At 43.4% G+C, this 25,446-nt stretch overlaps 1 protein-coding gene across 10 annotated transcripts in view; it reads left to right on the forward strand.

The window, feature by feature from the left end:
- Positions 1-25,446, forward strand: part of DLG2 (discs large MAGUK scaffold protein 2) — a 2,035,798-nt gene that overhangs the window by 1,806,949 nt on the left and 203,403 nt on the right. For all 10 annotated transcript variants that reach the window (XM_089676759.1, XM_089676760.1, XM_089676764.1 and 7 more), the window contains one exon: positions 24,316-24,492. In XM_089676759.1, the coding sequence (XP_089532885.1) occupies positions 24,316-24,492 (177 nt within the window). The remainder of the gene's footprint in view (positions 1-24,315; positions 24,493-25,446) is intronic.

The raw sequence follows: 25,446 nt of genomic DNA on the forward strand, positions 1-25,446 counted from the left end.
CAGCACTGATGAGGTGGCACTGATGATGCTGCACTGATATGCAACAATGATGGGCACTGCTAGGCGGCACTGATGGGCAGCATTGATGAGCACGAATGGGTGGCACTGACTGGCGGCATTGCTGGGCACTGACTGGTGGCAATGCTGGGCAGCACTGATGGGTGGCACTGATGGGTACTGGTCGGTGGCACTGATGGGCACTGGTGGGTGGCACTGCCGGGCACTGATGGGCACCGGTGGGTGGCACTGCTGGGCACAGGTAGGTGGCACTGGTGGGTGGCACTGCTGGGCACTGATAATCAGGACACTGATCATCAGGGCACTGATGATCTGTGCCGATCTGTCCTCTGACAATTGCCGGTTATCAGCACTACTTTCCTCATGCTGTGACAGCGTGAGGAAAGTGCAGCCTATAACTGGCAACTGCATTTACCGGAGATCTGTTGTGTCATTGGACATGGCTGATCATGTGGTAAAAGATTGCTGTGATTGGCCTTTTACCACATCACGTGATCAGCTGTGTCCACAGGAGAAAGCGATCACGGAGATAGCGGAGATAGGGAGGACGCGTTCTGGGAGGACATCATATGACGCCCTCCCAGAACTGGCCGGTCACGGTGAAGCCGTCATTCGGCTATCTGTGGTCGACAAGTGGTTAAATAGTTTTTCTGTTCTGCCACTATTTGTCACATGCCTGATGAAGGGGTTCTGCGAGACTCCGAAACGTTGCTTTCCTTGTAACTATGTGATTATACAATAAAAAGCTTCGGACCCATATTGGAGAACCCCGGTGTGCTGGTGATATTTCTAGTTCTATTTTTAGAATGACAAAGTCTCCGGCTTCCAGCAAACAGAAATATCAGTATTGGATGGACTGATCCTTTAAGAGAAATCATCTCTTTTCACAAACGACGTACCATGCCAAGTGCCATTACGACAATAGTTTTATTCCCTTCTGAGGTCTCGCTGCAATCTCTCCGTTTTCATGCCGGGTTTTCTGCCTGTATGTTTTGTTCTGCGGTGAAATAATTGGCAGACGCTTATTGTTCATCCACTTCCGAGACACCTTTGTGTTCCGGCACTTTCTAAGAATCGGAGTACTACAGCACCAGTGCAGCGTTCGGTGAAGGCTTTAACACTTCTGACTGAGAGACTTTCAAAGAGGATGAATGCTTTGTGTGCGCCGGCAAAGATGCTGAGACATTCCTTTTGATATTCACGTTCCGGCTGGCTCGCCAACCACCGGGCTCTTCCGAAAACCTTTTTTCTCTGCGTCCCTTGTAGTAGACTCATCTCCCCAGAGGTATATTGAAGGAGGAAGCGCGATCCTTGTGTTTTACATCGACGCGCTAGGCGGGGATTCTAGAGAGTTACATGGCATGGATCGCCTTATGTTCTTCTAAACCACTGGTTCTCAAGCTTCCTAATGCCGCGACCCTTTAATACTGTTCCTCATGCTGTGTTGACCCCCAACCATAAAATTATTTACCCAGTAATTATAATTCATGAAGTGTCGTTTTACCTTCAATACTGCTGCTTTCAGCACAGTAGCTGCTTTCAGCACAGTATCTGCTCTTTACACATCAGAAATATGTGTTTTCTGATGGTCTTAGGCGACCCCTGTGAAAGGGTCGTTCGACCCCCAAAGGGGTTGCAACCCACAGGTTGAGAACCACTGTTCTAAACAGACATTCAAGTCAAACAAGTGTTGGAGACAGGTTACAATAGCAACTTGCTTCGTTATTTAGGTACCGAGGACTTAGTAGTGAAATAAACAGGATTGTTGGCCATTCCTGTCCAGTCCCAATTTCAATATGACCTTCCACCTGATGAATAGGTCACTATATTCTATTGCCTATGTGACAAAAGGAGGAAGACGTCACCTCTTTAACCCCTTGGCGCTGGCACCTCCCGGTCCTTTATGGGCTTCAGAAGCCGGGAGGCGGGGTGGGGTTTTAGGGTCATGTGACCACCGTGATTTTGGCGGTCACATGTTCGGGAAAGTTCCCGATCGAAAGAGGAGATCGGGACCTTTCCGTGAGTACCGGTATATGTGTGCTGGGAGCAGGGCAGGGCGCGCTCTCAGCACATATGTTTTTTTTAATTGCACACAAATGTGCAGCCGCTCGCCGTCCTGGCGCAGATGCCGGGAGGCCGCACAAAGAGGTTAACCACTTGCCCTCCAGAGGATTTACCCGCCTTCCTGACCAGGCCATATTTTGCATTACGGTGCTGCGTTACTTTAACTGACATTTGTGCAGTCGTGCAACGCTGCACCCAAATCAAATATACGTCCTTTTTTTCCCACAAATAAAGCTTTCATTTGGTGATATTTGATCTCCTGTGCATTTTTTTTTTGCGCTATAAACAAAAAAAGACCGTCAATTTTGTGAAAAAAACAATATTTTTGACTTTTTGCTATTAAACATGTCCAGTGAAAAAATGTAAAAAATCAAATTTCGTCATAAATTTAGGACAAAATGTATTCTGCTACATGTCTTTGCTATAAAAGAAATCCCAATACGTGTAAATTAATTGGTTTACATGAAAGTTATAGCATCTACAAATGGCGGTATATATACTGGGATTTTTTTTAAAAAAAATCTTTACTAGTAATGGCAGCGATCAGTGACTTATAGCAGGACTGCGGGATTACGGTGGACACTGAGGGGGGAACTGACTTGGTGTCACTGACATCCCCAGTGACACCAATACAATGATCAGTGCTAATAAAAAGCACTGACACTGTACTAATGGCACTGGACAGGAAGGAGGTTGTTAACATGTGAAGCGATCAAAGGGTTAAATGTGTGCTGTTTATAACTGTGTGCAGTGTTTGTGCTTTACTGTAAGCATACTGCTTTGTATGGCTAAGCAGTGTGCAGGAGATGACAGGGGAGAAAACTGTTTTGTGTACAAACAGTTCTCCTCCCCCTATGAGATGCTTGTCAATCCACCGGGCGCCGGCGAGTAATCACCTACCTGGAAATGCAAAATCGTGTATATATACGTGATTTTGCTCACAGCTGCCACCCTGTAGCAGTATTTCTGCTATGAGGCGGCGCTGAAGCAGATAAAGTGTCATAAAACCCACATCCTTAAAAATCCATAAATTCTTTATTCAACAAGGTGTGGGAAACATTCCTCAGATTTTGGTCCATATTGACATGAGTTACTATTGCTTTTCTATCATCTGGAACCAGTCTGCCCATTCTCCTCTGACCTCTGACATCAGCAAGGCATTTTTGTCCACACAACTGCCGCTCACTGGATATTTTCTCTTTTATCTCTGTTATCCCTAGAGATGAAAATCCAAGTAGATCAGCAGTTTTTGAAATTCTCAGACACCAGCAACAATGCCACGTTCAAAGTCACTTAAATCCTGTTTGTTCCCCATTCTGATGCTTGGTTTGAACTTCAGCAAGTCTTCTTCACCTTGCTGCCATGTGATTGGCTGATTAGCAATTTGTGTTACCAAGTAGGTGTACCTAATAAAGTGGCCGGTGGGTGTATATCGCACCAGTTTGTGCAGCGCTTTACAATATATAGGAAGGCAATACAGCAACAATTGATTAAATGTTAGCAGCTGACAAGAGCAAACCTGCTATAAAGGTTTGCTCTTGTCAACTGCTAACATTTATTCATATGTTTTTTTGGTTTAAGAATCCTCACCTTATACTTTGGTGAGTCGGGGAATATTTATGAACAGGTGATTACACCCAGTCTTTAATGGCATCTTTTTCTTTATATAATATAGCAACAATACATAGTTACATAGTTAGTTTGGCTGACAAAAGACAAAAGTCCATCCAGTTCAACCATTAAAAAAAAATTAGTTATAATCCTATACCCACAGTTGATCCAGATGAAGGCAAAAAACCCAGCAAAGCATGATCCAATTTGCTCCTGCTGGGAATAAAATCCCTCCTTATCCCCCGAGAGGCAATTGGATATTCCCTGGATCAACTTTACCTATAAATGTTAGTATCCAGTTATATTCTGTGTATCTAAGAAGCAATCCAGGACTTTTTTAAAGCAATCCAGTGAGCTGGCTAGAACCAACTCTTGAGGGAGTCTATTCCACATTTTCACAGCTCTCACTGTGAAGAAACCTTTCTTTTCCTCTAGATGTAAAGAGTGCCCCCTTGTCCTCTGTGATAACCTCAGGGTGAATAACTCTACGCCGAGTTCACTATATGAACCACTGATGTATTTATACATGGAGATCATATCCCCCCTTATGTATTATACATGGTGATCATATCCCCCCTTATGTATTATACATGGAGATCATATCCCCCCTTATGTATTATACATAGGGATCATATCCCCCCTTATGTATTATACATGGTGATCATATCCCCCCTTATGTATTATACATGGAGATCATATCCCCCCTTATGTATTATACATGGAGATCATATCCCCCCTTATGTATTATACATGGAGATCATATCCCCCCTTATGTATTATACATAGGGATCATATCCCCCCTTATGTATTATACATGGTGATCATATCCCCCTTATGTATTATACATGGAGATCGTATCCCCCCTTATGTATTATACATGGTGATCATATCCCCCCTTATGTATTATACATGGAGATCATATCCCCCCTTATGTATTATACATGGTGATCATATCCCCCCTTATGTATTATACATGGGATCATATCCCCCCTTATGTATTATACATGGAGATCATATCCCCCTTATGTATTATACATGGAGATCATATCCCCCCTTATGTATTATACATGGAGATCATATCCCCCCTGAATCTCCTCTTCTCAAGAGAGAATAAATTCAGTTCCTCTAATCTTTCCTCATAGCTGATCTCCTCCATGCCTCTTATCAGTTTGGTTGCCCTTCTCTGTACTTTCTCCAGTTCCCCAATGTTCTTTTTGTGAATTGGTGCTCAAAACTGAACTGCATATTCCAGATGAGGTGTTACTAATGATTTGTACCGGGGTAATATGATATCTCTCTCTGGAGTCTATACCTCTTCTAATACAAGAGAGGATTTGCTTACTTTAGAAACTTTAGAAACTTTAGAAGCTTGGCATTGCATGCCGTTACAACTCAGTACAAGACAGCTAGGAGAGCCCTGCTTCTGGGAGCTTACAGTCTAATAGGAAGGGGCTAGTGGAACAAAAGGTAATAACTGTGCGGGATGAACTGATGGGAAAAAAAAAAGATTTCGTTGTTAGCTGAAGGCAGGAAAGGTTTCCCTAAAAGGATGACTTTTCGGGGATTGCCTAAAAAGTGGACAGAATAGGAGATAGCAGGACAGATTGGGGTAGGGAGTTTCAGAGGATGGGAGAGGCTCTGGAGAAGTCCTGTAGATGAGCATGGAAGGAGGAGACAAAGAAGCAGGGGGTCTTGGGAGGAACAGAGAGGATGGTTTCGGTGATAGTTGGAGACAAAGATTGGTGATTTAGCTTGGGGCAGAATTGTAAATGGCTTTGTGTGTTGTTAATATTTTGAATTATATTCAGTGGGCAATGGAATTCCAGTGGAGGGATTGGGCCAATGGGATGCCAGTGGAGGGATTGGGCCAATGGGATGCCAGTGGAGGGATTGGGCCAATGGGATGCCAGTGGAGGGATTGGCAGAGGGGTGGCAACACTGAGCAGTTGGTAAGGTAGATGAGTCTGGTAGCAGCATTCGTGATAGACTGAAGAGGGGATATCCTGCAAAGAGGTAGGCCTGTGAGGAGGGAGATGAAGAATAAATAAATAAAGAATAAGTGCACTTTTTGCAAACTATAGTTCATTTAAGCAAATCAAGCAAGTATAACTATTCACCTTTTTTCTGCTGTTCCCTGGGAGTACTACTGGAATTCTCCTTCTCCCACCTATTCAGTTTTCTGTCTGATGTCTGCGGGTCTTTCATAGAAGTGGGTGCATCAAAAAGCAGCCCTTGCAGCACTGTAAATGACTTCAGTGGAAACAGAAACAACACCTCCTGCGCTCTAGGACTCAGAATATGGGTGGAAGAATGGAAGGGAACCTTGAAGAAGTTCGAGAAATTGCAACCACCAATGCATGGAAGGTTGTGCAGCTCTAGAACAAGGCTGGGGATGCCCGACCGATACTGTAAAGCTAAACAAAAAGAGAGCACACCAACCTTGCGCATTACTTCAGTAAAACTGTGATTTTATTAAATAAAGAATAATACAAACAAGCAAAGAAGTATAACAAGCATTAAAGGTCCTCAAAGGAACTTGGAAGAGTAGAACCAGCTCTGATGAAGAAGGGACCCCCCCCTTCGAAACACCTCAGCCTCACTTTGAGGATCTACCCTCGTGATGTGAGTTGCACTGGTTCTAGAATGCAAGTGTACAATCCAAACGCACGCGTTCCTGCATTAAAAATGGCTGTGTGTATAAGTGGGTGCTGCAGCGACCGTCGGCTGGAACCGAACAGAATCAGCAAAGGAAAATGTCACCAGCACACCGAGGATCACCAATATGGGTCCAAAGGTTTTAATGAACGATCACATAGTTACAACAAGGCAACGTTTCGGAGTCTCGCAGGACCCCTTCATCAGGTGTGTGACATATGCCTGATGAAGGGGTCCTGCGAGACTCCGAAACGTTGCCTTGCTGTTACTATGTGATCGTTCATGAAAACTTTTGGACCTATATTGCTGATCCTCGGTGTGCTGGTGACATTTTCCTTTCCTCGCACTGGTTCTACTCTCCCAAGTTCCTTTGAAGACCTTTAATGCTTGTTATACTTCTTTGTGAGTATTATTCTTTATTCAATAGAATCACAGTTTTACTGAGGTAATGCGCAAGGTTGGTGCGCTGCCTTTTTGGTTCACTTTACAGCACTGTAAATGAGCAAGGAATTCTGAGGATGCTCTCTTTGATACAACAATGGATCTGCTAAAATCTTTGCCTCCCGCCCGGGCTTCTTTGTATTTCATTGTACAGCTGCCGGCCACTCAAGGAAGAAAAGCTTAACTAGAGAAATAATTATTTCTTGCCTGCAAGCTGCTGACAATGACCTTCCGGTTATGAGGTTGGCCTACAGGTTCATTTTCACTTTTTATCGTAAAATGCGACTTCTGTTTTACGGCTTATGATTCAGTGCGTTTGCTAGATCCAATTTACAGAGTAGGGACCCTTCACCCTAGGTGTTACCCAAGGCACATGGTACTTTTACCTTGCCACTATTTATTGCGTTTTGTGGGAGTTCAAGTCTAGTCTTAGCATTCTGCTCACCCTCCATGCAGTTCTTCAAAAAGTGGAAACTTTCTGTTGCTACGGGCTGTATCTCCAGTGAGTATTTATAAGAAAAGCAGAGAGATGCCTGTAGGAAGTAGGTTTTTTTTTTCCTTTTGTTCTGTAAAAATGTCATATTTGCATATTGTACATGAATATTTATGTGATTTTCTTTAATAAGTTATCATTAAACAGCCACATTTTAAAGGGATTGGAATAATTTAACATGGATGTCTTTGGGACAGAGCTAAGCAGCATGGAATATGCAGAACAATTAAAGAGACCCTGTCAGGTCTTCCAGTAATGGCAACCAACATTGGCTCTATGGAGCTGACACCACAAGGTGCACGTTCTTACATTTATTATTCCTTAAAACCACTCTGCTCATTTAGGGCAAAGTGAAAGGCTCTTTTATTAGCGCACTTCCCCACCCACTGTACTCCATACTCTTTATTCGCTATTAAATTCCACATGAGCGGTGGTCAAGGGCTCAACAAAGAGGCAGCTACAGGCTAAAAAAAGGTGTACAGTGCCTTGAAAATGTACTTATACCCCTTGAAATTTTCCACATTTTGTCATGTTGGAACTAAAAACGTAAATTTATTTTATTGGGATTTGATGTGATAGACCAACACAAAGTGGAACATAATTGTGAAGTGGAAGGAAAATTATTTTCACATTTTTTTACAAATAAATGTGTGAAAAGTGTGGCATGCATTTGTATTCAGCCCCCCGAGTCAATACTCTGTAGAACCACCTTTCTTATGGCTTTCTTTCAACAATGGTTTACTTCTTGCCAATCTTCCATAAAGACCAGATTTGTGGAGTGCACCACTATTAGTTGTCCTGTGGACAGATTCTCCCACCAGAGCTGTGGCTCTCTGCAGCTCCTCCAGAGTTCCCATGGCTCTCTTGGCGGCTTCTCTGATTAATGGTCTCCTTGCCCGGACTGTCAATTTAGGTGGACGGCCATGTCTTGTTAGGTTTGCAGTTGTGCCATACGCTTTCCATTTTCGGATGATGGATTGAACAGTGCTCCGTGAGATGGTCAAAGCTTGAGGTATTTTTTTATAACCTAACCCTGCTTTAAACTTCTTCACAACTTTATCCCTGACCTGTCTGGTGTGTTCCTTGGCCTTCTTGATGCTGTTTGTTCACTAAAGTTCTCTAACAAACCTCTAAGGGCTTCACAGAACAGCTGTATTTATACTGAGATTAAATTATACACAGGTGGACTCTATTAACTATATAGGTGACTTCTGAAGGCAATTGGTTCCACTAGATTTTAGTTAGGGGTATCAGAGTAAAGGGGGCTGAACACAAATGCACGCTACACTTTTCAGATATATATTTGTAAAAAATTTTGAAAAGCATTTATCATTTTCCTTCCACTTCACAATTCTGTGCCACTTTGTGTTGGTCTATCCCAATAATATAAATTTACATTTTTAACAGAACAAAATGTGGAAAATTTCAAGGGTTCAAGTATTTTATATGAATACTTTTTCAAGGCACTGTATTTGGGCTAAATGAAGGTGATGGTGGGCTAAATGAAGAAGTGGTTACAGCATGGGTGCTCAATCCGTGGGAAACATGTAGCCTGCGGACCCCTCTGATGTGGCCCATGACCTCAAACTAGGGAAGCCCATGCCCGGGGTCAGCAACCCATTGATCATTTTCTGGGCTTGCTGAACTGCCATCTCAGAGCATCAAAGTGCAGTGAGCTGGCAGCAGAGGGAGCAGGAGCCACATAAGCCGATGCTTCCTCTGTAGTGCTGGCTCCTGTCCCAGGTGGAGTGAAACCAAGTGAAGTCCGCCTCCAGTCCTTTCTAGCAGCCCGGAAAGTGATGCCAACAGCAGCTGCAAAAGGTAAAGGTCAGTGTATCAAACAACACATACACTGGACATAGCTTTCGTAATGGGCATATTAGCACCTATAAAAGGGTTGACAACCATTAGGCTTATTTGAGGGTGTAGCGCAGGGCACCTGCTGCTTTACTGCGGGCTAGCTGCACTGAGCCATAGACTTCTATTATATCCTGCGGGTTTGGTGCACTTTCAGAAAGTCCGCAAGATGTAATAGAAGTCTATGGCAAAGTGCAGCTAACCTGCAGGACAGTCGTAGGTGCCCTGCGGTGAATTCGTGGCGTGGGTAAACCACAGTGCATCAATGTGAAAGCAGCCTTACAGGGGGCTCAGGACAGTAAGGGCACGTTTACATTTGCGGTTGGGGGGGGGGGGTTATTATGGCACACAACTGGTTATTAAATCACTTAAGTGACCCACGCACTTGAAAAGGTCGAGCACCCCTGGGTTACAGGCTAAATAAAGAGGTGTATATGGGCTAATCGAAGAGATAGTTACAGGCTAAATAAAGAGATGTATATGGGCTAGATGAAGAAGGGGGTTACGGACTAGATGAAATGTGGTTGCATGCTACAGGAAGAGGCTGGCTACAGGCTAAATGAAGAGGTGATTATGGACTGAAAAGAGGAGTATATGGGCTAAAATGAACAGGTGACTATGAACTAAATGCAGAGGGGTTATAGGCTAGCCGCTAGATGAAACATGGTTAAAGACTAGATGAAACTTGGCTAAAGGCTGGATGATGCATATCTTGAGCTCGATTACCGAACTTCTGGTTGAAGGTCCAATGAAATTTACTGACTACCAGCTTACCGTGGACCCGGCATGGTTCCTCCTCCACAATCATACCATACCACGAAAGGACTAAAAAAATTTAGTTTTTCCCCATCTACTTAATGTGCCCAAAAGCTGCATCCCTGAACTTTGGAAGCAGTCTCCTTCTTCTGTGGTGGTGTGGATGGCTAAGGTAGAGGAAATCAATAGAATGGAAGATATGATTTCAGTGAACAGGGACACACGTGACAAATTTCTCCAGAAATGGTTCTACTGGCATAAATTCACTTTTTCAAATGAATATAAGGCCATTCTGGATTGTTCTGAATCCATATGGCCGTTTGCAAAGAACGTGGGACCTTGAGGAGATGGGAGGTTGCCTAGCCCTTTCCCCACTCTCCTCCTCTCCCCTTCCCCCCTTTTTCCTCCTCTCCTTACCCCTCTCTACCCTCTTCCCCCTCCCTTTTTCTTTCTTCTTCTGTATGCCCTTTCTCAGCTAGAGCCGTATAATGGTAGAGTGCCAACTTGCATCGCTGATTTTGCATTTTCTTACTGCTTTAAATTTGAAAAGTAGTCGGTGAGGGAAATGCTCAAGGCTATCTGGAATATCATGTCCCAACCACGTTCAGTTTTACTAAGCCAATCTTAGGTACCTTGAATACATTGAAAACTTTATATGCATATCATATGACTTTATTGATATGTGCCAGCTGGCTTGTCACTTCATCTGTCAGGCTTTTTGTGATTTGTGGATTTATTCCCCTTTGTTAAATAAAGAATTTACAAAAAAAAAAAAGACTAGATGAAATGTGGTTACAAGCTTAAAAGCTACAGGAAGAGGTGGATTCAGGCTAAAAAAAGAAGTGGCAAAATGAAGAGATGAAGTACTTTTGAAGGAAATTTGTCGAGCCTCTGTAGGTATATTGAATGTACTGATGAGATGCATTTTTTTAGGAGCATTTGTATGGCCAGTGTATGGTCAGCTTAAATGAATAGGGAGTTACAAGTTAAATGAAGAGGTGGCTATGGGCTAAATGGGATGAAGAGGTGACTACAGGTAAATAAAGAGGTGGCCACGGGCTAAATAAAGAGGTAGCTATAGGCTAAATGAAGAGGTGGCCATGGGGAAATGAAGAGGTGGCTATAGGCTAAATGAAGAGGTGGCCATGGGGAAATGAAGAGGTGGCTATAGGCTAAATGAAGAGGTGGCCATGGGGAAATGAAGAGGTGGCTATAGGCTAAATGAAGAGGTGGCCATGGGGAAATGAAGCGGTGGCTATGGGCTAAATGAGATGAAGAGGTGACTACAGGTAAATAAAGAGGTGGCCACGGGCTAAATAAAGAGATAGGTATAGACTAAATGAAGAGGTGGCCATGGGAAAATGAAGAAGTGGCTATAAGAGAAATGAATGGGTGGTTACAGGCTGCATGAATAGGTGACTCTGGATTTAAAGGAGACGTGGTTACAGACTAAATGAGAGATGGCTACAAGCTAAATGAAAAGGTGTCTAAGAGCCAACTGAAAAGGTGGTTTCAAGTAAATGAAGAAGTGTTTGCAGACCAAATAAAGTATTTATGGGTTAGATTCAGACTTTACCACAGTTAATTTAAGTGTTAAAGGATTATTCCGCCCCAGACTGCTAGTTTACATACTGTTGTCATATCTCTGTGGGCGCACAATACTCTGTGTGTCCACCAAAATTAGCAGTCCCGGACAACTGCTATAGGGATGACCAAGTCAAAGGATGGAGCCCTACTCATGTTGTTAGAATCTCCATTATGTAGAATAAACAAATAACGGGGTAGACCAAACATGAGAGATACTTTGATTATGGTTTTGTGAAAGGGGACAGAGACTCAAACTAAAAAAGGCAAAACAGGTGTCCATCCACATCAGGGGTTTTTAATGACCAACTTTGAGGTAAATCTAAAGCTATTTTTTTGTATTCCATTCTCCCATTGGGGAGACTTCCCTTAATCTTCTTTTAGACTCAACCTTTTTACCCCAGAGGAACCCTTGAAATGATTTTCTCTGCTTATGGAACCCCTGCTAAGAGTACATCAGGAGGTCATTAGGAAAATGCCGCTTACATTGATGGCCACCCTTACAGTCGGCTTAAAAGATCATTGGTGTCATGCTACTGCCTCTGCCAAGTGACAATAGACCTAGAATTATGTAGGCACCATCATTTGTGAGGTCAGTCAAACACAGCTCAAGGAACCTCTAGCAACCTTTGCAGGAACCCAGGGGTTTCATGGAACCCTGGTTGAGAACGGCTGTTTTAGTCAGTTGTCTCTAGAACAAGTTTCCCCATTGGAAGTCTTCCTCCTCCATACTAGTTCTGGTGTCAACTCAAAAGTTTGGATTTGTCCTTGCTTTCAGAGTAAGTGACAATGGTCACTAAGACAACTAGAGAGGGTGAGTCTAACCAACAAAGACTAAGTGCAATCAAAAAAACTTTGAGTTCCAACTCCTTACCACTTTATTAAAAAAAAAAAAAGTTTTCGCTTTAAACTCACTTTCGTGTGGATTTATTTTTAAATGATGCAAATTTACACCTACCACCGCACTCGAGGTGGATTTCAAAACCTCCAGTTTGGTTTCTAAAGAATAAAATATGATATTAGCAGTGTGTGTGTGAGCCCACGCAGATCAATATTATGCCTCTATTATGTGTAATCCTTCATTTAATCCGATAAGTGTCGTAAATGTATAATTCAGGTTTCAGCCGTTGCTTTGAGAAATGAGGTTTTATTTTATTTTCTATTTCTGTTTTCTATTGATTTATATAACCTAATTTAAAACGAACCTGCTCACTAATGTACGGCTAGCTACGTGACCGGCATGTAATGAGCTCAGAATGACACTGCCAATTGGCTGAAATATGAAAAACAGGACATGCAAATTAAGCACGCTCTGGTTTATTTAATAAGGGCAATATTCAAAGTGCAATAACCAATCAGAATTTATCTTTAACTGATCTAAATCTTCAGGTAAATATTTCAAAAAATATTACCACCTAAAGTGAACCTGTGATTTTCTGATACAAAGCTGTTTGTTCACATAAAGCATAACTCCAGGCATTGGAAAAGACATAAATTAATGCAGCTTTGTATTCATTAAGACATCATTTAAATGTAGTTTTTAGTGTAAATATGTGAATTTGACCTGTTATCAGCCTCTTCCAGTCCCTGTGCAGCAGAGCTCAGACTAGGGGAGGAAGGGGCAGCACCAGGAGACAATCAGTTGTGCTGCTGTGCCTATGTGTTAAGAAGTGGTATGCTGATAGGAGGAGAGAGCAGAATGATGAGCTCATCAATCTGCTATTTTTCCTTTTAGGCTCCTTTCACACGAGCAGACCGTTGGGGTCCACCTGTCCGTTTTTCTGGCGGACCCGATTGGTCCATTCATAGACTTCTACGCATCCGATCCAATCCTGAACGCCAAAAACAGATGGATGAGGAACCGTTCCCCATCCGCTCATCGGATTGGGTGGAAACAGGTGGTCCATTTCAATCTGACCGTCCCATTGAAATCAGCATGCAGTGTCTGTGTCATTACAGTATCAGAGAAGAAAAACAGGTCTCCTGCCCTGCCAGATGGCTGTGCTGTGTGGCAAAGCTGTGTAATCCTCAGGACTGGATGGACAGAAATATTAATCATTTGTCAGCTAAAAAAAGCTCCATTATACAATATGTATTTCAACTGTGTATGAAGTAGCTAGTTCAGCTTTAAATTCCAACTTTTCAGACTTCCTTTAACTTTTCCAATCAATGTGCCTGCATTATCAGTTTTCTTAGCCCCCCCGAGCTGAGCTCTGAAATGCGTTGGATGTTAGAAAATAAAAATAGTCTTTTACTCTCTTATCAGAGAAAGTATACTTTTTTTTTATAGTAACAGTGCAGCTAATCCCTATTACCACATAGGAAGCATACATATGTAGCACCCTCCTAGACAGCTAGGGGGAGCTAGACTCCAATTGTTAGTGAGAAGGGCTGAGTAGCAACCTGGGTGTGATAGCTAGCAGGGGTCAAAATTTGGTGAGAGCTGAGAGGCTCTGCAGACCAGCCCTCTGGAATCTCCCCGTGCTTTGAAGAAAAGTCTAGAAGCAGTGAGTGGCTGATCTGCACTTTTGAGGGATCCTAGCCAATCCTCAACAGGAGAGTTGGCAAGGGGCCAGGACAACCCTTAAATGTGAGAAAGCCTGCTCAGCAGCAGGAAAGTTCACGTGGAAATGAAAGATGGAGTGAAGCTGGAGAGTGGAGCCTGAGAGGGGGCCCAGATGGAGTAGGACTTACCTACAGGCAGTGGAGCTTGGAAGGAGGAAAGCTCAGACCTTCACAGACCCCCAGAACAAGAACCACCTGTGTAGCAGCTAGAAGGCCTGGTATCTGCCACCAACCCACCAGTCGCATAGGAGAAGGACTGAGTGAGTAGACCTGCACCACCTGGACCCGAAAGAGGAAGGAGGAACTTTAGTGGGTAGCTGGATTAGCCTGCCACCCAGGACAGTTTCACTTTATTTGTGGCAGACACCATATCCCCTGCTCAAAGATTCCTCCAGAAAGCTGGGTAAAAAGGAGGATTTAATCTGGGGTCTGGGGTGGTACTACAGGAGATGCTGGCTAGCTCTCCAAAAGAGACTGTTTTGCTGTGTAGACTTATAAATAGTTCCAGGAAGTTTTCCTCGGTTTCTCGGTTCCATTGGGTATCCCATATATCCCTTACCCCATCCAAGTTATTAACCCCTTTAATAATAAAAAAAAAAAAAAAACAAGCTCACAGACTGGTTACACTGCAGGAATAGACAAAATAGGTGCTGTACTGAGATCCTCAGTCCTCCTTCCTGTCTCCTTCTCTATTTTGAGGGGAAGGGGAGGGCTGGCTGTTTGTAATCACAGCCAATGTTTACACTTGGGATCATTGTGATTGGCCTTGGGATCATTGTGGCATTTTGACTGTGATTGCACAGTGCAATCACAGACATTGTGCGCATGCCTGACTTGCGAACATGCTATAACACAGGACCATTAATAGACAGCCCTCCAGGAAACCCACTGACCCACCATTTTTTTACAATGGCACAGTGTTACATCAGCACTAAAATAGGTAGTTAGGTTATTAGAATGAGCATGAATCTGTGATAGTGAGGTGGGCAATCTGACACTAAATGACACTTTGTGGGAACTGACCAACTGCCACTGACATCACCAGTGACACTAATACTGTGATCAGTGCTAATAATATATACTGACACTGGCTGGGAAGGGGTTAACATCTAGGGACAATTAACAGGTTAACTGTGTGCCTAACTATGTGTTCAGTGTATACTGTGTGCTGCTTTTACTAATAGATGTGCTGGTTTTCAGGCTATGAATAAGGTCTTTTTTTGAGCTAAACGTGTTAGCATTGGTTGCTCTATGGAATATTTTTACTCCTTACGTACAATAAAGAATACATTTTTTATTTCACCTTGTTGCCAACATTTGGGTTTTTTTGGATCTCCACAGCCTCTCCTATCCTCTGGAACTTCTTACCCCAATCTGTCCGACTCTCTTCTACTCTGTCCACATTTAGGCAATCCCTGAAAAAAATCTCTTCAGGGGAACCTATCCTGCCTTCAGCTAATACCCGAATCTTCTATTTCTCCCATCAGCTCATCCTCAACAGTTATTACCTTTTTGTTACTCCAGCCCCTCCCTCTTAGATTGTAAGCTCCCAGGAGCAGCTCTTAACCCTCTTTTATTGAATTGTATGTTGCTGTATTCTCTACTTTTATATTGTAAAATGCTGAGCAAACTGTTGGCGCTATATAAATCCTGTATAGTAATATAATAATAATTCCCTGCTTTGCAGGTAAACAAAAACTGGCACATCACCAATGTCAGAACAGAGCTCTGTGTTGTTTACAATCACAGAGTCATTCACTTCACCTATTGGCGGGTCCCAGCCATAAATCACTGGCCGGGACGTGCTGATTGGCTTGTGCTCTAACTAATCACAGCACAGCCGGGGTGGCGAACGCGCACACACCCCCTACCTGGAAGAGCTAGATCACGTATCAGATACGTGATCCAGCACAGAGTGGCCACCCTGCCACAGTATATCTGCCGACCGCAGATAGCCGAATAACTTCCTCCCAGTATGCGCTCTCCTGCGCTCCCCTGGGGGGCACGCACCGCCGATCTCTGTGATTGATGTGTCCTACGGACACAGCTGATCACGTGATGTGGTAAAAGGCCAATCACATTGGCATTTTACCATGTGCACAGCCGTGTCCAATGACACGCTGATCACCGGGAAATGCAGTTGCCGGTTCTTGGCTGCACTTTCCTCACGCTGTCAGAGCTTGTGGAAAGTACTGCCGAGAACCGGCAGTTGTCAGAGCAGGGATCGACCTCGATCATCAGGGCACTGATGATCTGTGCCCTGATGGTCGGTGCCCAGCAGTGCCACCCACCAGTTCAACCCACAAGTGCCCAGCAGTGCCGCCCACCTGTGCCTAACAGTGCCACCCACCTGTGCCCACCAGGGCAACCCACCAGTGCCCATCAGTGCAGCCCGCAGTGCCGCCAGTCAGTGCCCAGCAGTGCTGCCAGTCAGTGCCCAGCAGTTGCGCCAGTCAGTGCCCAGCAGTGCCGCCTGTCAGTGCCGCCTATCAGTGCTGACTATCAGTACCTATCATCAGTGCCAGCTCATTAGTGCCGCCTATCAGTGCCACTTATCCGTGCCACCTCATTAGTGCTGCCTATCAGTGCTGCCTATCAGTGCAGCCTCATCAACACACATCAGTGAAGTCGAAAAATTACCTGTTTGCTAAATTTTATAATAGAAACAAAGAAACATTTTTTTTTCAAATTTGCTCTTTTTTTGTTTATAGCGCAAAAAATAAAATACCCAGTGGCAAGTAAATACTACCAAAAGAAAGCTCTATTTGTGAGGATAAAAATGATACACATTTCATATGGGTACAGTGTTGCATGACTGCACAATTGTCATTCAAAGTGCGACAGCGCTGAAAGCTGACAATTGGCCTGGGCAGGAAGGGGGTATAAGTGCCTGGTAGGCAAGTAGTGGACCTAAACTTCAAGAATAGGTCTTCTTTCATTCCTGGCCAAGTTGACCGTGTCTCCTTTTTTTTTCTAGTTTTTTTTCCCAAATATAGCTTTCATTTTGTAAGTAAACAGAATGGTCCACTGGAATCAGTTCAGGCACCTAGTACATAACCCCTCCTGCCAAAACATATTGTGAAACTGGCAATGAGTCGGTAAGGTTGCCGATCTGGGATCTTGGCGCGTTATCAGCAATAAATAAGTTTGAGTGTTTCCTTCGGGAACGTTTAATGTCGTCGTGTTTACGATGCGGTCCAGGCTGCTGAATGAAAATCAAATTTACTTTACGACCCACAGGTGGCACAAGAATCTTTTAATTGCGACAAGCGTTGATGGCTGTAAACCGCAGCGTTCCTCCTGAGCACCTCGTGTTTCATGTATTTTTACATCAGCTCAATACCTCGGTGACCCTGGAGGGATGTACGTGACGCTTTAACACTTTTTGCAGCTGCATCTATAAAAATGCCAAGCTGTCCGCTCTGCAGAAACTTTGTTTTCTTGTACGTTTTTTTTTTTTCTTCAGAAAGTGTAGAAATCGACTAGAGGGATGAATTTATTTATTTCAGGTACTTATATAGCGCCATCAATTTACGCAGCACTTTACATATATATATATATTGTACATTCATATCAGTCCCTGACCCTCAAGGGGTGTACAATCTAAGGTCACTAAATCACAATCATTCATACACATACTAGGGACAATTTAGACAGGAGCCAATTCACCTACCAGCATGCCTTTGGAGTGTGGGAGGAAACTGGAGTACCTGGAGGAAACCCACTCAGGCACAAGGAGAACATGCAAACTCCAGGAAGGTGGTGCTGTGGCTGGGATTCAAACCAGTGACCCTAGTACTGCCAGGCGGAAGTGCTAACCATTTAGCCACTGTGCTGCCCAGATCACATGCTTTTGACTTTCAAATACACTGGACCACCATCATTTGTGTGCAGAACCCTCTAAATTAGGGGTCTCCAAACTTTATAAATAAAGGGCCAGCCCTTAATAAATTTACTGACCCTCACAAATTAACCACTGCAAGTCACTTGCACCCCCTTCCAGTCCAGGCCGATTTTCAGCTTTCAGTGCTATCACACTTTGAAGGACAATTGCATGGTCATGCAACACTGTACCCATATGAATTTTATAGCATTTTTTGAGACAGATCAAACTTTATTTTGGTGTTGCCCCCTCCTCAACACAGAAAAAAACAAAATCACATCATCTATGGCCTGTCTTAGAGTTGGTGTGAGCAGGAAGGAGAGTATAGAATAGTTGTTTTTTTTTTACACTATTCTTTAACCACTTCCAGTCCGGACACTTTTACCCCCTTCCTGTCCAGGCCAATTTTCAGCTTTCAGTGCTATCACACTTGGAATGACAATTGCGCAGTCATGGAACACTGTACCCATACAAATTGTTTAGCATTTTTTTGAGAGAGATAAAACTTTATTTTGGTGGTATTTATTCACCACTGGGATTTTAATTTTTTTGCTATATAAATGAAAAAGTCCAAACATTTTGAAAAAAAGTATTTGTTTTATAAAATTTTGAAAATAAATAATCTTTCTTCATAAATCTTGGCCAAAATGTATTCAGCTATCTTTTTAGTAAAAAAAAATAATCCATATTAGTTGATAACCAAAAATTATAATTTTTCAAAAAATGTTTTTACATTTTTATTTTTTTATTTTATATTATTATTTATGTTTTCTTTTTTTTTTTAACATACTGTCACCCTAGCAGTACAGTGCTGTCACCCTAGCAGTACAGTGTCACCATAGTGACCAGGGGCGGGCTGACAACTCATGGGGCCCCCGGGCAATAGGGGATCATGGGGCCCCTGTGTCCTTGCCCAAACTCAAAAAAGCCTATGAAAAAGGTACCAGGGGCATCTCATGGGGCCCTCTACTGACCCCGGGCCCTTGGGCAGTGCCCGAATTTCCAAATGGTCATTCCGCTGCCGATAGTGACCCTGTACTACTTGTGGGGGGTGATGAAGATTTTTTTTTCCCCCCATAAAAGCAATCATTTCTATTTCTCTCTGGCTGCATGCTTGCAGCCATTGAGAAATACTGTGAGAGCTGTGATTGATCACAGCTTGTCACATGGTACAAGGCTGTTGTGAATAGCCTTGCACCATGTGACCTTTGTGATCATTCACAGATTTCACAAGTAGTAAGCAATCATGTCAGGAAGTAACATCTTGTTTACTACTATTCATGTGATCACTGATTGGCCAGTCAGGGATCACATGAATCGGGACCTCACACAGAGGTCCCGTACAGCAATTGGTGTTCGAGGTTCCGGAGGACACAGTGGGCATCGGATAGTGGTGCCATTCACTCGCAGGGAGCGTGCACAGGCAGTGAATGTTGCGGCCATTTATAAACAGCGACCCGCTCCTGCACTGCTCCCGTCCAGCCGTTTATGTACATGGGCTGGACGGGAAGTGGTTAAGTAGCCAAACAGGCCCAAGACAGTAGAAAATGCCCCAGCATCAGTAGACTAGGTAATGGCTTGGTGGTCAATGGGAGCAGGGCTGGGACAAGGGGTAGTCAGGAGGGGCGGCTGCCCTGGGCACAGCATTTTACTGTATGGATGTGGGAGCCAGTGAGCTTATCCAGATACAAGGCATTTTGACAAGTGGATGACTGTTGAGGGTAGCATCCCCTACGCTTGCACATAATGAAGGGGAGAGGGGCACAATTTGGCTTCTTTGCCCTGGGCGCTGGATGACCTTGTCCTGGCACTGAGTGGGATTTAAGAAATGAAATAGTATCTGTAAGAGGAGGAAAAATGTCCTATGATTGGTATCACTGGAAGGAATAGGGTCTCTTCATTGGTGTCACTGGAAGAAATGGTGCCCCATCACTGGTGTTATTGGGAGGAATAGCATTTCATTGTTGGTGTCATTGGAAGGAATCCTGTCCATCATTGGTTTCAGTGGCAGGAATACTGCCTGTAATGGACCTATACTGTCTGTAATGGAACTGACCCCGACTGCACTTGGGTACTTCCGTTAGAATACCGCTTCCTCGTCCGAACACCGACCACAGACACCACAGCAGACCATACAAGACTAGTTTAACACAGATACAAGATATATACACTCAAGGGAACAATCCCCCCTCCCTGCATATTGACACAGGGCGGGGCAATCTACCTTTAGACACACCAACAGACAGTCCTGTCAGGAGGCAGGGGTGCTGGAGACACCCCCCACCAAGCCAACACACATAAACACATACATCCCATAATAGTTTGCTCCCATGCTTGACACACAATAGAACAATGGGAGGCAACCACATGGCATTAAACAATCAACAACCCCCCACCCCAATATTAGGACAGATCACCCTGTACCCCTAACATGCACAGGGTGATTTACACATAAGAGAGATATGGGGATCTGAGACAGGGGTCCCCCCACCTCTCCAAAGTGAGCTGGGGTCCATGGATCCCCCACCCAAAGTAACTCCCGTCACACTGCCCATCATTGTTACCAGTGGGAGGAATAGTATCCTATCATTGGCATCAGTGGAGGGATACTGCGCCATTGTTGGTGACATTGGGAGGAATTGTACCTCATATCATTGGGAGGAATCAAAGGTCCACATCTGGCCCACGGGCTGCAGTATGGAAACCACTGCTCTAAATTATTGAGATTAATACTACAACATACAAAGACATGTTAGACAATTGTGTACTTCCAAACTTGTAATAGTTTGCGGAAGGAACTTTTCTGCTCTATGAAGACATGAGTTCGGTGTTGAGGAATTCAACCCTATTGGACACCTTTGTGGTTGAATGGAAAGCATATTGCTAGCCTGGTCTTCTCATCCAACATCAATACCTGACCTCACAAATGTTTTTTGTCTAAATGGGCACAAAGTCCCACAGACAAAATACAAACTCTTAGGGAAAGGCAACATCGAAGAGTAGGGATGGGGGGGAAACTTGATTTTAATAGCGGTGGTTTTGGATTGGGAATAAGTTGTCCAACCAGCATTACACATGATGGTCACATGTCCACAAGCTTTTAGCCATGAAAGTGCCAGTTCCAGTTGCAACTGGGTTTTTATGTTTCCTAAATGGGCTTCCTTCCTTTACCTTGAAATATACACTCACTGGCCACTTTATTAGGTACGCCTTGCTAGTGCCAAGAAAATCTCCCCCACACCATGACACCACCACCAGCAGCCTGAACCATTGATACAAGGCAGGATGGACCCATGCTTTCGCCTAGTTCTGGCCCTACCATCTATGGGAGGCATTTTTGCATTTAAGTCCAAGGGAGGCATTTTTGCATTTAAGTCTAAGGGAGGCATTTTTACATTTAAGTCAATGGAAGGTGTTTTGCATTTAAGTCAATGGAAGGTGTTTTGCATTTAAGTATATAGGAGGCATGTTTGTATTTAAGTCTAAGGGAGGCATTTTTGCATATAAGTCTAAGGCAGGCATTTTTGCATCTAAGTCAATGGAAAGCGTTTTTGCATTTAGGTCTAAGGGAGGCGTTTTTGCATTTAAGTCTATAGGAGGCATTTTTGCATTTACATCAATGGAAGGCGTTTTTGCATTGAAGTCTATGGGAGGTGTTCTTGTAGTGAAGTCTATGGGAGGCGTTTTTGCATTGAAGTCTGTGGGAGACATTTTTGTATTGAAGTCTATTGGAGGCATTTTTTTATTGAAGTCTAAGGGAGGTGTTTTTGCATTGGTCTATGGGAGGTGTTTTTGTATTGAAGTCTATGGGGGATGTTTTTGCATTGAAGTCCATGGAAGGCATTTTTTCATTGAAGTCAGTCGGAGGCATTTTTTGCATTGAAGTCAATCTTTGGATTGAAGTCTATGGGAGGCAGTGTGTACACCCAAGCACCAGGATGCAATTTCTAGTCACCATGGTGACCTGGCGCCTTGTATTTGTCGAGCCCTGGATAAGGGATGTATTTACAAAGCTTTCTAAAGACCTAGCACACCCGATATTATCTTCAATCAGACTCTCAGAGGGGGATTTACTAAAACTAGATTCACAGAATCTGGTGAAGCTGTGCATGGTAGCCAATCAGCTTTTAACTTCAGCTTGTTCAATTAAGCTTTGATAATAAAACCCGGCAGCTGATTGGTTTCTGTTGCACCTGATTTTGCGCTCTTCAGTTTTAGTAAATAACCCCTCCAGACTCTGTCATATAAGCAGTGAGTTCCACCATGACAACGCAGTGCCTCTGCACTTAAATCAAGCAGTGTTAGCTGCCTTGCCTGAGTTCTCTTATGCTTAGACTACAGAACTGAGGTGTTCTGCAGTCCAGGAGAGAATAACTGGGCATGCTAACGACACTGTTTGGCATTTTATTGCAGCAGAGGCAGCTTGGTCAGCTCACTACAGGATTGCTTCCAATTCAAAAGGTATTTTGATGTACTTGCAGTGCTTTTAGGGCCGGATCACACCATAGAAATGCAGTCTGGATGTGTTTTTAATGCGTTTCTATGCGCACGTTTTTGGCATGTTGCAGTTCATTTTTTATGCGTTCCGGTTCATTTTTTCCCCCTCTCTTTTTCTTCAACTTAAAAAAATAAAAGTCAGCAGCTACAAAAACTGTAGCTGCTGACTTTTAAAATACAGATACTTACCTGTCCCTCGGTCCAGCGGTGTCCTCACCACCTCTGGTTTCTCCATCTGTCTTCTCTCCCTGGCGCTGGCATCTTTAGTGTGGGCACCAGGCTGTGACATCTTGGAGCTTCACAGCCGGGTGCCCACTGCTCATGTGCGAGAAGCGCTGTGCTTTGTGAATTGCCCCATAGTCTTCACTGGTCACGTGTCCCACAAGACTACGGGGAGGGAGGGGGGAGGACAACTTCTGCTTCCGATCGCCTAGGCCAATGGTAGGCAACCTGCGGCTCTCTAGCTGTTGTGGAACTACATTTCCCATGAGGCATTGCAACATTACAAAACTGACAGTTACAGCTATGACTTGCAGAGGCATGATGGAACTTGTAGTCCTGCAACAGCTGGAGAGTCGCAGGTTGCCTACCCCTGGCCTAGGCAATTGCAGCAAAAGTGGGAGTGGGTACCTGTCAAATTTGGGTACCAGCTCCCCAAAGGTGCCAAATCTTTATTGGGTAGCGGGGGACAAGGCTTAAAGCGGAACTTCCCCTTTTGGGTGGAGCTCCGCTTTAAATAAGGACATGTGCATTCAGGTGTGTTTTTGGTGTGTTTATGTGCATTCTTGGTGCATTTTTTATGCATTTTACTGTGTTCCAGTACAGTTCAATGCAGAAAAAAATGCAGCTAGTTCTACATTTTTTTCTGGAACTGGAACTGACGGCACTAGTGTGAACCATGCCATTGGAAATCATGTACCCTACTATCAGTGTGTTTTTGATGCAGAAAAAAGTGCACTAGACTGCATGTGACGTGAACCTGTCTTTACAGCGATATAATATGGAAAAATGTATTGCACTGATTTTATTTTTACTATTTGATAAATTATTATTATTATTATACAGGATTTATATAGCGCCAACAGTTTGCTCGGCGCCAGGGGCGGACTGACCATTTGGAAACTTAGGCACTGCCCGAGGGCTCGGGGTTAGTAGGGGGCCCCATGGGATGCCCCTAGTACCTTTTTCATAGGCTTTTTTGAGTTTCAGCAAGGACACAGGGGCCCCATGATCCCTTATTGCCCGGGGGCCCCAGGAGTGCTTTACAACATAACGGGAGACAATACAGCAACAATACAGTTCAATACAAGAGGGATAGGAGGGCCTGATCTTGGGAGCTTACAATCTAGGAGATAAATGTGTAATACCTCAATGAACCCCAATAGTTTTTAATCATCCCCTTCCCTTTTTTTGTCCCCTGTAAACTTCCAAAATTCCTTCATTTTTGCAACACTGCATTTGAAAAACGCGCTTCAAACATAATTCTTATCTATCTTAACCCTAGGTTCACATCTGTGCGGTTGGTGCCACTGCAGATCCGCATAAAAATCCGTACCACCCTCACAGAGAAATGCAGACCTGCGTTTCATTCTAATGGCATGCCACCCGCACTGGAAAACGCAACCGTACTGGGAACCGAGGTTCCCGTGCCGGCTGCGTTTTCCAAAGAAGTACAGGGACTTCTTTCCCTGCGTGTCACTGGCACGGGAGTCCATTCAAATGAATGGGCTCTTGTGCCCATGCCGCACGGCCGCATAGATGTGAAGCGGGGGTAATGTGACGAATCACATAATAAAATGTGCACTTTGGACAAGTAACAGATTTTTTTCCCTACAACACCATACAATATGTCATCGGATAAATAATCTTCTGTTTCCTTCCTCTCTTGCAGAGCCATGTTTGACTATGATAGAAGCAAAGACAGCGGACTCCCCAGCCAAGGCCTGAGCTTTAGGTTTGGAGATATTCTACATGTCATCAATGCCTCTGATGATGAATGGTGGCAAGCCAAGAGAGTCATGCAAGATGGAGACAGCGAGGAGATGGGCGTCATACCCAGCAAACGAAGGTACACGATATATTCATAGATCAGAATCAGAACTTCTTTCAACACTTTAGATTGTACGCCCCTTGGAGGTTAGGGACTGATGTGAATGTACAATATATATGTAAAGCGCTGCGTAAATTGACGGCGCTATATAAGTACCTGAAATAAATATATAACACAATCTGAGGATTTGCTAAATGCTCAGAGAGGCATATCTATGCAAAAATTGCGTGGAACACATAGTTAGGTTGAACTTATCTGCCTTCCATTGAAGCTAATGGAGCGTAGATCACACCTGGGTGGGGGCTTAAAAGATAAGTTCACTTTTTGATAAAAAATAATAAATGCACATTTTTTTGCAGGCAAAAAATAATAAATACACATTTTCTTGCAGGCAAAAAAAATAATAAATGCACATTTTTTTGTAGGCAAGAAAATAATAAATGCATATTTTTTTGCAGGAAAAAAAATAATAAATGCACATTTTTTGCAGGCAAAAAAAATAAATGCACATTTATTTGCAGGAAAAAAAATAATAAATGCACATTTTTTTTGCAGGCAAAAATATAATTAATGCACATTTTTTGCAGGCAAAAAAAATAAATGCACATTTTTTTGCAGGAAAAAAAATAATAAATGCACATTTTTTTGCAGGCAAAAATATAATTAATGCACATTTTTTGAGGGCAAAAAAAATCAGCTATAGCTATGTTGTTAGCTACGTTGTTAGCTATGGTCACAGTAGTCACATGGTACAGACAGGGCCAATCACAGCTAATCACAACAAAAGACTGAATGAATAATTTTCTTTCAGTAAAAATGGTTGCTAATATCAATGAAATACATACAAAAAAAATAAGAATAATAAAAATAAAAAAATAATAGAAAAAATTAAAAAAGAAATATTTTTTTTTCACATACTGTAAAGATTCAGTGTCCCTGATCACCGCCACACCAGTTATATGATAACACCGT

This window comes from Staurois parvus, unplaced genomic scaffold, assembly GCF_062004578.1.
Source record: "Staurois parvus isolate SC_StPar_1 unplaced genomic scaffold, SC_StPar_1.0 ptg000173l, whole genome shotgun sequence".
Classification (NCBI taxonomy): domain Eukaryota; kingdom Metazoa; phylum Chordata; class Amphibia; order Anura; family Ranidae; genus Staurois; species Staurois parvus.